The sequence below is a fragment of the Marmota monax genome, unplaced genomic scaffold, assembly GCF_021218885.2.
Source record: "Marmota monax isolate L192 unplaced genomic scaffold, Marmota_monax_Labrador192_F-V1.1 WCK01_AAM20220418_F8-fsc00104, whole genome shotgun sequence".
Taxonomy (NCBI): domain Eukaryota; kingdom Metazoa; phylum Chordata; class Mammalia; order Rodentia; family Sciuridae; genus Marmota; species Marmota monax.
In genome coordinates this window covers 5211884-5227969 of record NW_026693836.1, presented here as the reverse complement: position 1 = coordinate 5227969, position 16086 = coordinate 5211884, and the positions used below count along the sequence as shown (strand labels likewise).

The following is a 16086-nucleotide window of genomic DNA, read 5'->3' as shown; positions in this document are numbered from 1 at the left end:
TTAAATACATATCAAGTGTAAATTAATATTAAATCCCAGGAGAATGAGATCAAAAACCTAATTTGTAGGTAAATATTAAGTACTGCAACTTTATAGTAAAAACAGGAAAAAAAATACACAAAATGGAACAGTCATGTGACTGTTACTTGCTGACACATCAGTATTTAACTTGAGTTTCTCTAGAAAATTGGGTTTTATTTTACATAAAAGACTACATTAATGGGAATATTATAAAGTTATCCACAATCACACACATACACTGTCATTTATAGGCTAAAGATGTGCTCTTTTTACCATGACCTTTACATGCCCTTCCAGAGAAAATGTGTTGGGGGAGAAACAGATGATTTCTGTGATCTCAAGTTCTACATGACTGAGTTTAAGGCAAAGATTGAAGCTGAACATGGAAACCAGAGCCAATGCATTGGAGCATATTTTTCTTTCAAAATATTTTATGTACTAAAGTTTGCACAACATCTTGGCAATGACAGTGAGTCCGCGAAGGAGGTGTTTTGTGTTTCACAGCTAACATAAGGGCAAAAAAATGTGATAGCAGCAAAATATTACTTTAATCATGAACTGAAAGAATGTATATAGAAGAGCACAAGGTAGGGTCCATGGGCTAGAAGCCACAGATTTAAAAATCTACAAAACTCCAAAAAGAGCATATATCTCTTATTCTTTCCTTCATACCAGTGAACCTTCACCTCATCACTAGTTTTAAATTTAGAGAACCCTTGGACTCTAGGGAAAGGAGTCCTAGAATATCTTTTAGGATTGTGAAGGAGTGAAACTAAATTTAGCACAGTCCATCTGTTTAATTAGAGTGAGAAAGAGACATAGCTACATTTTCTTGGCACACATGAAAATCTTTTTAAAATCTTAGAGAAGGGTGGTTTCCTGATCTTTCCAGAAATCATTTTGAAGTTCACCAATTTTGCCATTGAAAACTCTGTCCACCTCTTTTCCTTCTCATGGTTTTATTTTTATTTCTAAATACTTTTTTTAAACTCTAGAAAATAGAAAACTTCCTAGAATAATTGACATTCAGCAAATTTGTCACATTCATTGATGGATGCATGAGAAACTAGACTAGGTATTAGGTGATCTGGGTCTTAATCCAAAGGTACTAGTAGGTTTCATACTACCCAGTGAAAATTATTAGGCATCACTTCTTACTATCACAACTTTGGGTGAATATATATGTATGGTGTGTGGCATATCATATCTTGCTACGTAATTTGTAAGCTATGGATCTTAACTCTAATTGCTTACATAGACTGGAGACATAATACAAATGAAGGAGTTAGCTGGCTATAATAAATATGAAGTAGAGGAGACTATGGCCAACTAGAGATCAGAAGGGCCAACCTATGTTTAAAACATGTTGGAGACTCACCAGATCACATCTGCAGTTCAAATATACCTTATAGTATAAGTATAAGCTCTTTCACAAGGACAATGGTCTCTAAAGCATTCTGTAATATAAAAAAATACAAAAACATGTAAATAAGCAAATTATTGATAATTAAAATTGAAGTATATAAGAAGAATTTATTTAAGATCATGTGTTATTAAGTTTTATGTTCCTGACACTCTTCTAAATTTTACCTGATTTATTTTATGTCATTAATATAATTACCTTCATTTCACAGTACTTGGTAAATGTATATTGAAAAAATAATTAGATGTTTAAAAAGAGGCCAATATAACAAAGAACATAGTGTTGGAGTCCTGAGCAGTCCTATAACACAGGTAAAAGAAGCTCACCCACAAAGACAGCCCATTTTTTAACATCTCCATGTAGGAGAATGAAGGTAATTCCCTGACTCCATCAGTGGCTCATAATCATAACCTGCAACTGAACAGAGAGCTCTCTATTTCTAATAAAGCTGATACAGACAGCTTTCAGCAGTCTGCAAGACCTGTGTCCTTTGCTTCACAAGGAAAAATCAAACAAAAACAGATTATAGCTCCTTTGTGTTGAGTAACATTAACAGTTATGAACAATTATCATTACTGAGTACTTTCTGTGTGCTAGGCATTGGATTATCAACCCTAATTCTTCCAGGAACCCCAAAGAGTTAGTACCATTACTGTTCTTATTTTACAGTTAAGGAAATGCAAGCTTACAGAGGTGAATTAACTTCTACCAGACCACACAACTAATAAATGCCACAACCAAGGAGGCCCAGTCTCCATAGCTCATGCTTTTGTCCATTGGATGGCTGTTCAAAGAAGTCTGAAAAATCCTTTAAATTTCCCTACCTATGTTTGTCAGCCATTTTTTTTTAAACATGAAAGACTCTTTTCAAAGTCTTGTGTAAAACTCCAAATGATGTCATAGAAAAGAGCAGATTTCTATTCTGGTTGAAATAGAGTATGGAAGGCCAACCCCTGCCTCATATATATTCCCTCTCAGCTTGATTTCTTCTACCACCAATCTTTACACTTCTCTGACTTGCCTCTTTCTCCCTATCACAGGCTTTGCTTCCCTCTCCTTGGTCTGCATGGACTCAAAGGCTCTACCCTCAGTCCTCCATGTATTTCCCCTTCTACTTGCCCTCCAAGACATTCAATTCAAAGATCTTCCTCTACTACCATTCTGTTAGTGATTCTCAAGAGCTGTCTTCATGTCCATATTCCTAGTGGTCTGTAGGCACACAAAATCTTTTCCAAGGGCCATGGTGGATTTAACACTGAAAGAACTGACTGGTTATAGGGATATATATGTATTAGAGGCTGACTCCTTCAGAGCCTCAGAAGATGTCCTCCAGAGATGGCTTTGATTATTTTGAACAAACTGGTGAGGAGGATCTCCCCACCCTGTTCCTGCTGTTTGATTTTTCTTCCCAACACATTCCCTTCCACTGTTGAACCTAAGGGTACTCAGCCCTGAGGAAAGAACAGATTGGTTGGTGCAGGCAAGCCAGGGCATCTGCATTATAATCTGATTCTCAAATGGTTATCATCAAAGTCTGGGGATCTTTGTGTTTATATAATCTAAAGTGTGCTTCCATAATTTCTCATCTTTATATACATAAGTGTATTAACCCTTACTTAGGTGACAAATTCTCAAAGGTCAGAACTATGTTTTCTAGTCTTTTTTACCCAGTAGCTCAATCCTAAACACATCATTGGGAATTCATGAGAATACTTGATGGGGTTTGGCTTTCTGCCCTGTAGGGTCCTGAGCTGTCAGTGCCTACGCACTGGAAAATTCTTCAAATTAGAATGGCAATTCACCAACATCCATCTTATTTGATATGCAATGTGAGTTTTTAATCAATATTTTCTTATCTTCAGTAGGTTAGGTGTTCTACTGGATACTGCTGTGAGATTACTGAGTTATTGATGAGGGAGTGAAATTAACAAGTGTCTTAGAAGTGAAATCTTTCCAGGTTTCAAAGTGTTTGAAAAACAGAAGTTCATAGGCCTTCCTGCCCTCGTGTCATAGAAAGCTGGGCAAGGAAGAATGCCGTCTGTCCAAAATGGTCATTAAATTGTTAAATACATGACTTGGAACATCATTTTGATCTCTGGATCAGCAATAATACATGCTAACTCTAGGGAAAAGGACGTACTTTTTACTCTGTGGTGTTTGTTCCTGAGAAATTGAAAGGCTTGCCATATGTTTTATAGTACTTTTTTTTTTCTTTGAGGTTCTACAAACACTTTCTGGAATGTGGAGTCTGCAGCATCAGAGTCACATGGGAGCTGATCCAGGGTCCTGATGTCATTAACCTACCTGCTTTGGTTGTTGTGATATGCAGTTATGTCTACATTTCAAAAAAAATTCTCTGATCTCCAACCCATTAAGCATGGTCAATCTTTAACAGGATGAAAAATGTTTGGAATCTAAGCTTGTGATCTTTGTGCTACATTTTTCTTCTTTTAATTCACGGTAGCTTCCCCCTCCTTTCTCTTCTTTAGGATCAACACTCTGTGGTAGGCCAGAACACAGGCCCAAGTCCAAGTCCCAACCCCTGCTCAAATCCAAACACTGGAAGTGGTTACATGAACTCCCAGCAGTCACTGTTGAATCAGCAATTGATGGGAAAGAAACAGACTCTACAGAGGCAGATCATGGAGCAGAAACAGCAGCTTCTCCTCCAGCAGCAGATGCTAGTTGATGCGGTAAAATTTTTTTGCTAACTTCTAATGCACATACTTGTTGGTTCAAGAGAAGGAGATCATTCTCTTCCATTTCTATTTGTTGCCCTTTTCTCTGTGCTGACTTCTGTAACAGCGACAGGGTGTCCTGGCTGTAAGGGAGGCTAACTATATATGTTTAAAGCATTGCAGGAAAAAAAAAAAAAAAAACTTGACTTTCCAGCTGCTGGACACTTGGAATGCACAGCACCTTGGCTCGCTCGCCCTGCCCGGCACAGGAATGCCTAGAATGACTAACATGGGCATTTGAATCAAGCAAAAGAAACCACTGTTGTTCCCCAGCCCCAAGGGGCAGAAATAGTGAATAGAATTTTAATGAACTCATATCCAAACTGATTTTAGAGATAAACGAGTTTTAAAAGCAGTTTAAAAATTCAACATGAAGTTTCAAAACTAAGATCTGGCTTTTAAAACACAGAATCTCAGAATGGAAGATGATTTTTTAAGAAAATTAAAAGTATATTTCCTATTTTTGCCCCACTTGTATGACCTTTTAAGAAAGGCAAAGTCGTGTTTCTCAAACACTACCTAAGCATAAATCCAACTTCAATATTTATCTGTTTATCCCTCTGTATCCTCAGATATAAATATAAAATATCTGATCTGATCCCTTCCTCCCTGTCAAAAACACAGCCCCATCTATAATAGTTTTCATTCTTTGCCTTCAAACTGTTTGACCAAATGAAATAAGAAAGGGACAAAATTATACATTTCCAGAATAACAGAATTAAGATAGAAAGAAAAAAGAAAAATAAGGGATGGAGATATAACTCAGCAGTTGAGTACTTGCTTAGAGTATGTGAGGCAATGAATTCAATCCCCAGCACAGCAAAAAAAGAAAAGAGAAAAAATTGCATCAAATAACTTTATATTCAAGGAGCTTTGTAGTAAGAATCAGAAATGCAGAGTGTTGTAAATACCATAATTATTCAGTAAATATTAATTTAAGCGAAGAAACAACAATAAAGAAGAAAGATCCTTTCTGCTCCCAGAAAAGCTTATAGCCCACTGGGATGTCAAATAAATAGGCCATTGGAATCCAGGGATCAAATCCTATGCTGTAAAAACTACTAGAAATGGTTTCTGAGAGGAAGTTATATCTACTGAAGGTCTGAAGGTACAGTGGGAGAAGGGAGGAAGACTGGGGAGTTGTGCCAGCCCAAAGAAACAGCATATTCAAAGATCCAGAGACAATAAAGGACAATGCATAATACATTGTATAGAATGTGCACAAAGGTAGGGAAGTGATGGGCAAGAAAGCCAGAGGACAGAGCTTGATAAACCATAATTTACATTGTCTGAAAAATAATGGAGAGGATTTTAAGGACTTAAAACAAGAAGTACTATATTCAGTTTTGCATTATAGCTAAGGTATAGACATAGTAAGAGAAAACGTAATGGAGATAAAGATTAATTCAGCCTAGGAAAATTGAAGATAATCTCCCAGAGAAGATAAATTTTGACTTTGACTTAGAAAGACTGTAGCATTCTGCCAGAGAAAGTAGGTAGGGTCTCCCATGCCACGTGGAGGGTGGACCAAGGAAAAAAAGGTAGAGCCTGGTTATATATTTGTTGTTAGTTTAAAACTACATTATGAAAGATGTAATGTATAAAGAAAAGTATAAATAATAATATTACAATCACATAAGTTTTTTAAAGAATGATAAATGGAATAAGTTGGAAGTCCAGAACATATCAGAAGAAATAATGAGAAATAAATTTATTTGATGATGAATAAGAAGTAGTAAGAAATAAATTTACATTATATGACCTTGAGTACTACCCTGATATATAAGGTATAGGAGAGCCACTTCCTGGATCACAAAGTGATTCCATTGGTTTTTTCCTACAAATTCTAGTTTTGAAAACTTCAGTCTTCCCATCTGTTTTCTTTCCTTCCTCCTTTTCTTTTATCCTTATAAACTAAAGAGCTTAGAAACAAAAGGCAGGAGAAAAGAAAATATTCCATCTAAAATTGAGTTCATTGCAACATAGGTATGCTTTTATTATTCCCATCAATACTACTAATCTGATGACATGCAGTGGTTGGATTTCTGGATTTTCATCTCTGACTCAAAGACAAGAAAGTGTGGCATACACATTCCATGAGGATCTAGTCTGGCCCTGGCCTCTCACCAAGCCCCTGTTGAGTCACACTGGGACAGGTGCAAAGGGCAATGGCATAAGCTGTGGGAGATGCATGAGAATGAGGCTGCACTTTTTGTGATTTTTATAAACCATTCACTTTCTCTTTGTTTGAACACCATTGAGGGTGCCTATGCTTTTTAGCATATCCAGGAAGAAACAGTCTTTGATACCACTTTACATTAGCATATGCTTTGTAGTCCTTTGCAGTCAGTTGGCAAGACCAGATAGACACCTAAATTGAGACATTTTCTCATGAAAGTCTGTTACTCTCTGTTCTTCCACCAATGAAGCACAAAGAAATGAGCAATTCCTGTTGCAATGAACATCATCATTACTGACACGTATTGTACACCTACTGTGTGCCAGATACCATGCTGAATTTTTACAGAATTAAAGGATTATCCTTAAAATAGGAGTATGAGGAAGGTCCTATAATTATACAGATCTCACATTTTTACAGATGAGGAGACTAAAGCAAGACAGATATGTACATGTATGAATGATTTATATCTTAGGGTTTTGGATAAAAGAAAGTGGCTTGTCCTGAGAATTAACTGATAAACTAAATTTCATATTACACGGTAGTAACTTCAGGGATGGCCTGTGAGTTTACATTTGCGTAGGATGGGAATGTCATTCTCTTGTAAAATGTAGCTATCTCCATACAGCATTAGAATCTAGGCTTCATTATCCTTCCGCCCAAAGCAAAGGCATGGCAGTTCTAGGTAATATCTGTGCACAAGGCCATTAGGTCTACCTTATTTGTGGGAAGGTAGTTTAAGGAACTCAAGTTTCAGAGAGGTGTATGTTAACCCTTTGAACAACAACAATTGAGCCCTGGGAGTAAAAGAAAGATTTTGGGGAACACATCAAAAATAAAACTAAATCCAGGTTGAAACCTAGTCTACTGTGGAAAATCAAGGGCCTAATTCCCCCTCTCTCTCTCTAACACACACATGCACACACGTATGCACATATGTCCTCTCATCCTTAGTAGAAACACCTAAGTCTGTAAGAAAGATGCTTTTTGGAAAGGAGAAAAATTCAGAACGTCCTATGCTTGGCTTAAAATTCAAAACTGTCAGTTTACACAATAGTTTACAACGGGGATCCTTGCACATTGCCACATTTGGGTTGTGGAACATCTCAAGGCAAAACCAGAAAAGAGTTTCACCAACCACTTTTCCCCTTAATTTGTAAACCCGTGCTTAAATAAAATGTAATCCATATGTTTCTGATTCATTTACACTTAGCTCATCAGATTTGTGTTTTAAATGAGTTACTTGATGTCCAAAAAACACTGTCTTTCAAGTTTCCTTCTTAGAAACAAGAAATGATTTGTTGTTGTCTTAAGGCCCTTTCCCTCACTTTATAGTAGGTGTTTTCTACTCAGAAGGTTTGGGATTTGAAGGGAAACTGAGAAGCCCATGGTTGAAGTGAGTTCTAATTAGGCAGAGCACATTTGGCTTCCAGTTAATTGACTCATCTATTACAAGGGTTGTTTTTTTTTTTCCTACTTATTAACTTTTCTGTAATTACAGTGTTCTGTTCTACCTATGCCAATTATTTTTATCTCTAAACATGGAGGTTGCTTTGGAATATATACAAAAGCTGTGAAGCAATTCCAAAAGTTTCCTGATCCATGCTAAGAAAGAAAAAAAGCAGCCCTTGAGGTCCGGAACTGAAATGACATTCAGAGCCAAGTTATTTTGTTCTCTGTTGAACATAAACAATCTTACAAAATATCAACCTCAGACAGTTACTCTGATACCATGATAAAGTGAGACAAAATAAGGCTACTTCATAATTTTGTCCAAAAACAGACACAAACAAGGTCATTGTGTGACCCACAAAATGCCACACATCTGCCTCGTTTGCTAAATAGATAAATACTTCTTTACTCAGTCATACAGTCAATGTCATTTTCTGACAGCTTTCAATCTAGAAAAAAAAAAAATTCCCTCTTACTTAGACCCTCCCTAAATCGCCCAAAGTCCAAATCGTGTGGTGGGCTCTTTCCAACATGTGCTCCTACTGAGACACCCCCATGGTTCTCCAGGATGTATGTTCTCCCTTGCTGGAATAAGTAACAAACCCAATAGGTTTATTCCTGGTTGTCTTTGACTGAAGGCACTGACAATCTAAATAAGTCAAGTAATATTTATATCTCTTTACCTCCTATGTTAGTCAGCTTTGACAAAGCTGTCACCAAATACCTGTCGAGAGCACTTAAAGGAGGTTCCAGAGGTTTAGTTGATAGTCGGCTGAGTCCATTGCTCTAGGGCCAAGGTGAGGCAGAACGTTTTTGCAGAAGGGTGTGGCAAAGTAGTGCTTCTCACTTTATGGCAGCCAGGAAATGGAGGGGGTGCAGCTATAGGGAAAGTGAACCCTTCTAGGACACCTCCCTAGTGACCCATTTCACCTAGTGACCCACCTACACCCATGACCCAACTGCCTACAGTTACCACTGGGTCAGTCCTTTCAAACTAGGATGGATTGATTAGGTTAGAGCTCCCATTGCCATTTTACCACCCAATATTGGTGCATTAACACAGGAGCTTTGGGGGGACACCTCAATGCAAACCATAACATATCCCAAACTCACCTATTCTGAAGATCTATAAGTGGCTGGTTCCAGAAGAAAGAATAGAAGGGAGTTTGACAAATTCTATGCTATTAGAATGGGGCACTGATAACCAGAATATCAAGGAATTCTTGTATTTTTATATGGTAGGAAAAAGTCTCAAGTTTTTGACTCAGGATTTGGTCTCTCTTGTATACTATGTGACTATGAGCAAGCTACTTAGTCTAACAAAGCTTCCATTTTCTTTCTCTCTTTTTTTTTTTTTAGCAAGAGTAATCATACTTACCTTGGAAGATTAATTATGAGGGGTCAAAAGAGGGCATATAGTGCCTAATATTTCTTCCTCTTTTGGGTTACCAGATTTGACAAATAAAAAAACAGAATTCCATGGTGTTCAGTATTTTATCTGGCAATGCTACTCTTAGGTTTTCCAAACTCATGGCACCTGAGTCATACATAGATATAAAAACATATCAGGCATGCTACGACATAAAACTAGAAATGTTGTCTCAAAACTCACTGAACTTTAGTTCTTACTGAAAACTAATTGCAAAATAAAGGAAATGAGAGTAGTTACTATACCCAAAACGCATGTTGTATGTTATGGAGAAAAAATGACATTTCCATGCAGAAAGTTTATTGAAATTGAAAAGATTTGTCTCTGAATTAGCACTACTAAATAAGGCCATACTTTATAATTTTTGACTACAAAATTGTTCCTGTATTCTTACTTTTTTCAATAGCACATAAATTTCATAAGTGAAAAAGTAATGATACAAATTAACATGTTTTCTTTTTGTGTTTTCAAGGAGAAAATTGCTCCACAAGATCAGATAAACCGACATTTGACAAGGCCACCCCCAGATTACAAAGACCAAAGAAGAAATGTTGGCAATCTGCAAACAGCTGCTCAGTATTCTGGTAAGTATTTTTTAAAAAACCATAACTGTGAAAAGAAGAAAACTGTTCAGTTTTGTTGTGACAAACAAAGGTGCAACTTATGCACTCGAGAGGGAGAAATAAAAAATGTCCACATGCTTCTGCCCTTTTCAATGCTTTATTCACTCAAATCACTCAATACAATTCCACTCTATAGGTACTTTTTAAAAATTTTTTTTAGTCATAGTTGGACATAATACCTTTATTTTATTTGTTTATTTTTATGTGGTGCTAAGGATTGAACCCAGCTTGTCTCATATGCTAGGTGAGCGCTCTACTGCTGAGCCACAGCGCCAGACCCTCTATAGGTTCTTAATCAAGAAAATGACTATCCTTAATGCTGGGCACTCCAATAGACATAATCAATTCAAAGCAAACAATTCTAAGTTAACTCTAAGCACTGCAAATATCCTTAATCATGACAGACCTATTACAGACATTCCCTCTGCATGCTAAGCTCAAGTGCCAGATCTAAAGTCTCAAGTCTTAGACCTTAAGTCCAGCAGATGCACGCTCACTCAGACCATAGTGATCAGGTCAGGAAGCGATGGAGACTTGCCGGCTGAGGAGAGGGTCCTAAGAAGAAGTTGCTGTTCTCACCAAGGTCAAGATGAGGCTGTAGAGTTTGAGAGTGATAAGGATGATGCAGAGGATCAGGCAAATGATGAGAAGAGTTGGGATGTTAGTCTAGGTCCTCATCAGGCTCTCTGGCATGTGGGCATCAGTGTCAGCTGGTTGATTCATTTGCTCCATCATTTATGCTAAATGTTGAGGTTTCTACTCATCCTTTCAATCCCTATCAGCTGTTACCAGGTCTCTCAGTGATGTCTTTCATTCTGGGGTCAGGACATCTGGTCTGCTTGTTTCCACCCTGATCTCTTGCCTCTGCCTTTATCAGGGTGAAGGCAAATGACAATGACTTAACTCTGAGTTTTATCAGGGTTGTAGAAAGTACTTATTTTATCAAGCTATGCCCAAGGACAATATTGGAGGGCTTCATAGGCTTGGCTAGTGGGGACTGCAGTTTTATTTTAAAATGTAGTTACTTAGGCTAAGGCCTTCTTAGTTTAGGGCCATCCTTACAAGTTTTCACTATCTTCTCCTTTCCCCCCTATCTTTAAGAGAAAGCCACTCTATTTTAGTGCTCTTTCTATAATGCGTAAACTCTGAACAAAGGAGTGACTCAGGGTGATGTTTCTCCTCGAAGCTGTCCTATTCTTTTTACATAATATGTTCAATGATTATTTATCTTAAATTGTTCTTGCATCTAAAATCAGTTTCAGAGGCGGTAAGGTCTTGCAAATTGCTTATAAAGAAGGAGATAATATCCCCGTTATGAGTAGATCTAATTCTCTTCTCTTTCTTAGGTGGCTCATCGACGGTGAGTTTGAACTCTAACCAGGCTTTGACAAACCCAGTTTCAACACACACAATTTTAACTCCCAATTCCAGCCTCATGTCTACTGCTCATGGAACAAGAATGCCATCATTATCCACAGCAGTTCAGAACATTGGGATGTACGGAAATCTGCCTTGTAATCAGCCTGGCACATATAGTGTCCCTTCAGGAATGAGTCAAATGACCCAACAGAGAAATCCAAATCAACTTATAGCCAATCAAAACAACCCTCTGATGTCACGGTCATCTACCTTAGGACCAAATAACAATAGCAATGTGGCCACTTTTGGAGCTGGATCTGTTAGCAATTCACAACAACTGAGACCAAATTTAACCCACAATATGGCAAGCATGCCAACCCAGAGAACATCCAATGTTATGATCACATCCAACACAACAGCACCAAACTGGGCCTCTCAAGAAGCAACAACCAAACAGCAGGAAGCTCTGAAGTCCACAGGAGTCCGCTTCCCTACAGGAACGCCTGCCGCCTATACTCCAAACCAGTCACTGCAGCAGGCAGTGGGCAGCCAGCAATTCTCCCAGAGGGCAGTGGCTCCTCCTAACCAGTTAACACCAGCTGTGCAAATGAGACCCATGAACCAAATGAACCAAGCATTAAATGGACAAACCATGGGTCCACTCAGGGGTCTGAATCTCAGACCCAATCAGCTAAGCACACAGATTTTGTCTAATTTGAACCAGTCAGGGACAGGGTTGAATCAGTCAAGGACAGGTATAAACCAGCCACCATCCCTGACACCCAACACTTTTCCTTCATCCAACCAAAGTTCCAGGGCTTTTCAAGGAACTGACCATGGCAGTGACTTAGCTTTTGACTTCCTCGGCCCACAGACTGATAACATGGGTCCAGCCCTCAACAGTGATGCTGATTTCATTGATTCGTTATTGAAGACAGAGCCTGGCAATGATGACTGGATGAAAGACATCAATCTTGATGAAATCTTGGGGAACAACTCCTGAAGGAGAAAGGGCAGACAGTTCACAAACTCAAAGCACTAACGGCAGAATTTTATAAGGATGCTGTAAAGGCCAAACTTTTGACTTCCACATGGATTACATGAAGATACTGTGGCTTAAAAACAGAGACTAGCTGTAGTGAACATATTGGTCCAAATTCTTTTTTAAAATCTGAAACCTGAAAGTAAAACATTGGGATCTCTTTTCCCCATCCGAACTCCAGGACATATTTTCCAATTTATCCAAACAGAACTGTGATGTTAATGTGTAATTAATTGTGTAAAATAGACATCCCAAGCTCTTTTTCTCCCTGAAAGAAAAGTAATAGAATTTGTAGCTTGTTTCAACCCTGTGTCACGGGGAGGTACTAGTTCCAAGCAACAAGCAACAGATTCCTTAATTTACTCTCATAGATATGTGTGGTTTAATTTTCCACTGTCTTTTCATTTAATTTTCCTAAAGCTTTCAGGATAGATTGAAATGATTTGTTTGGAGTAACTGAACGATGTTCTAGGTGAGGGAAAGCCAGAATCTAGAAAACATCCAGCTGATGATAGAATTTCTTCCCTAGATTTGGTCCTCATTTTTGCAATTCTCCCACATATTCTATACTTCAGTGGGATGTTGTATCTAGTAATGAAATAAGAATGAAGGGCTGCATAACTCGATGTTGGCTTCCACAACCATCTGAATCCATTCCCTACCAAGTTTTAGATACAAATAAGACTTGTCCTAATCATACTGAAATACTGGTGCACACCTGTCTGTATCAGATTTCATTTTTTAAAAAACCGACACTGGACTTGCCATAAGGAGATTTATTTGGCCAGAAGTAGCCTGAGGTATGATTTATTATGATTGATTCTTACTGGTTTGTTCCTGAGGTGAGTGAAATTGAGCCTGTCTTCCATACTAATTTTGATGACTAGAGAATGGTTTGTAAGAAAAGGAAGTTGGAAATAAAAACTAAGATTAGAAAGTATTGAGTTTTAATTGGAGGTAAAAGAAACAGAAGTAGCAGGTAGGAATGGGTACAAATCTACTTCATAGAGTTTAGAGGAAAGCATAATTGGAAGAGAAAACATTATTTTAATTGGGGTGAATAGCTAAATAAGATGTAGTATGTTAGTTGTGGCCTATTCATTCTTCTGTCCCTGATGTGATAATTCCTTGCCACATTCTATGGGCCCTTCATATCTAAGTTTTATCCCACAGGGCTGAGTACTATATCAAACAAAGTTTTTATTGAGTAATTTGATCTCAGTACCCATATACAGATGAGCTAAAAGTGGGGAAGATGTGCAGATTTGGGAAGGATGCAAAATATACTAATTACAGAGGAGCAAAGGTTATTGTCAGCCTTTTAGTTATACATTCATATTTAAGTATCAAATGTACTTTAATTGAAGTCATTTAAAAACCAAGTCTTTAAATATCTGTTCAAAAAAGAACACACTTTTTTAAATGGGTCCTGCCATACTGCCCAGGCTAGCCTTGAACTTGCGATCCTCCTGCCTCATTCTCCCAAGTAGCTGGGATGACGGGTGTGCATCACCATGGCATTGAAAGAACACATTTTGAAAGTTCTGCAAAGCCCTCTCCCAGTCTTTAAAAACGTCTAGAGGCAACCTCCTTCCTTTATAGAACACCAACATCACTGGCTCAGATTTTCTGTGCTAATTTGTAAATATGAATAAATGATTTGTTTTGTAAACTTTTGTAAAGAATATTTTGGTAGAAATACTTAAAACATATACTTTGGGTTATATTTATACATATGTGAAATAAATATACTATCAAAAGGTTATATTTTATACAAAAAGTAAATTGTTACCTTTTGTATGCTAATATACAAAGTTTTGTACAATAATATGGTTTATTTTTAGCTCTACATTTAAACCATAGGTGGTCAAGTGGGAACCTTTGAAAATTATCAAGAGGCTTGTTAGACAAACTTATATTCTGAAACCTTAATAAGAAAGCATTCCAGGTTTCAATTCTTTCCTTTTTTTCTGCTCTCAAATTCTTTATTAAACCCATAGTTCTTGCGTCTTATTTGATTACTCTACTGTGCACATTGTATTCGTCCTTGTTGCATGTGGTCTACTGTGTGTTTTCTCATTTTATGAAACAGTGTTTCTCCATGCAAAAAGAAAGGAAAAATAATGTACATATGAATGCTTTTATTTCATTGCTCCTCCATGTTTCTGTATATATCTGCCAGTACTTCCCAGTTACACTCTGTGATTCAGTTTATTTTTACCCTAACATAAATAGTATGTTTTGTAGTAGCTATCAAATTTAAGAGATAAAGCAATCAGAATGTTTGGATTTTCTTCTATCTTAATGTGAATTTCATAATTAATGTCTATTTATTCAGCTATTCATTAAAATACAGGATTCTTTGGAACAAATGGTGTAATCTATAGTTTCTGTTTGTTGGCAGCCTATTACCAAAGATGATGCAATTTTCCTGAAAGCTGAGATAATGACAATTTGATAGACATATTTAGTGAGAACCTTAGGATTTACAACTTAAGAGCTGTTGGAATACAATCTTCCATTTGTAGAAATACCAGACTACTTAATTATTGGCATTGTTTATCATTTTGATATATTATACAAGCAGTAGAAGTAATTTTTCATCCTTTTTTCAAGTTCAAAGACTAGAAAGCAATTTAAGCAAATAATTCATTCTTGGTTTTGTGTTAAGCCCTGAAGATAAATAACTCCGCTCTAAATGAATGCACTAATATTACCTGCATTACTGTAACTTAACCCATAACTGTAAAGATTTCTACTTGTAAAGTAAATATTTGTATTGTATGTAATTCCATGTGTAAAAAATAGTTTTAAAAAATTCAGAGGTGTTTTTCTTGTATGAAGTCATACTTTCCATTCACCAATCATATTGTTACTACATCCCAGAAAGTTCTGAGAACTATTAATAGTAATGGATACTTACAGTCAAATTTATTCTGTAGGAAGCTTTTAGTACTAGCTAAATGCTGAGTCATGTCATTTTAATGTTCTTTAATTCACTCAGAAAGTTTGTATTAAAATTTTATCTGCACAGCACCTATTAATTACTGCCTAATTCTCAGGCATTGTGGGCATTTATCTGACTTGCTTTGTGGCATTTGGTCAGACTGGGCTGAGGGAACATAGGGCCCCCAAACCACAGCCTGCCTGAGCACCTTTACTCAGCCCTTCTTGAGAAGCAAGGAGGCTGAGAGAAATCTGGGCCTCTAGGAAAAGAAGAACCTTTCTGCATTCTCTTGCCCCACTGTTGTATATGTTGGTAGGGTTCCATTGTCCCTTTCCCTTCTGCCAAAATATGTATGCAATTCTCTGTTTTACTAGCATTATTAATGGAATAATAATAAAATTGATATTTTATATACTCCTTGTCCCAAAGAACTTGAAAGATTGGATAGCAAACACATAAAGCCAACACCAACAAAGATAAGCATTATATACCACACATAAAGAGAAAGAAGTATGTAATTCCAGATTTATCTCTGAACCCCAATATGTAGCCAGGGAAAGAATTTGAGAAAGGTGATGGGAGAATAAATGTTAGTACAAAAGAGAGAACAGCTCAAACTCCTTCTACACTATGGTTGCTAAAGGAAGTTCAAATTTGTAATTCTTTTATCCACAATTTCCATTTTTTATTTCCATAAGTGTTTTTTCAGGGTTTTTTTTTTAATCACTCCAAAAAAGAGGTTTGGGGCTGAACTATCTACATTCCTTTCCAAGTCTAGAACTCTGTAATATTTTTTCCCAAAATTAAGTTAAAAAGTTAACTGAAAAGACTCAACAGCATCCTGTTTAAAAATTTAAAAAGGTATTAGACACT

General features: G+C 37.0%; 1 protein-coding gene across 1 annotated transcript in view; it reads left to right on the top strand.

The window, feature by feature from the left end:
- The window catches only part of Maml2 (mastermind like transcriptional coactivator 2), a 325554-nt gene extending 309927 nt beyond the window's left edge, over positions 1 to 15627 (top strand). Inside the window, exons 3-5 of the mRNA XM_046462345.2 lie at positions 3934 to 4137; positions 9715 to 9826; positions 11212 to 15627. Of these exons, the coding sequence (XP_046318301.1) occupies positions 3934 to 4137; positions 9715 to 9826; positions 11212 to 12227 (1332 nt within the window). The 3' untranslated portion in view covers positions 12228 to 15627. The remainder of the gene's footprint in view (positions 1 to 3933; positions 4138 to 9714; positions 9827 to 11211) is intronic.
- The last annotated feature ends 459 nt before the right edge of the window (positions 15628 to 16086 follow it).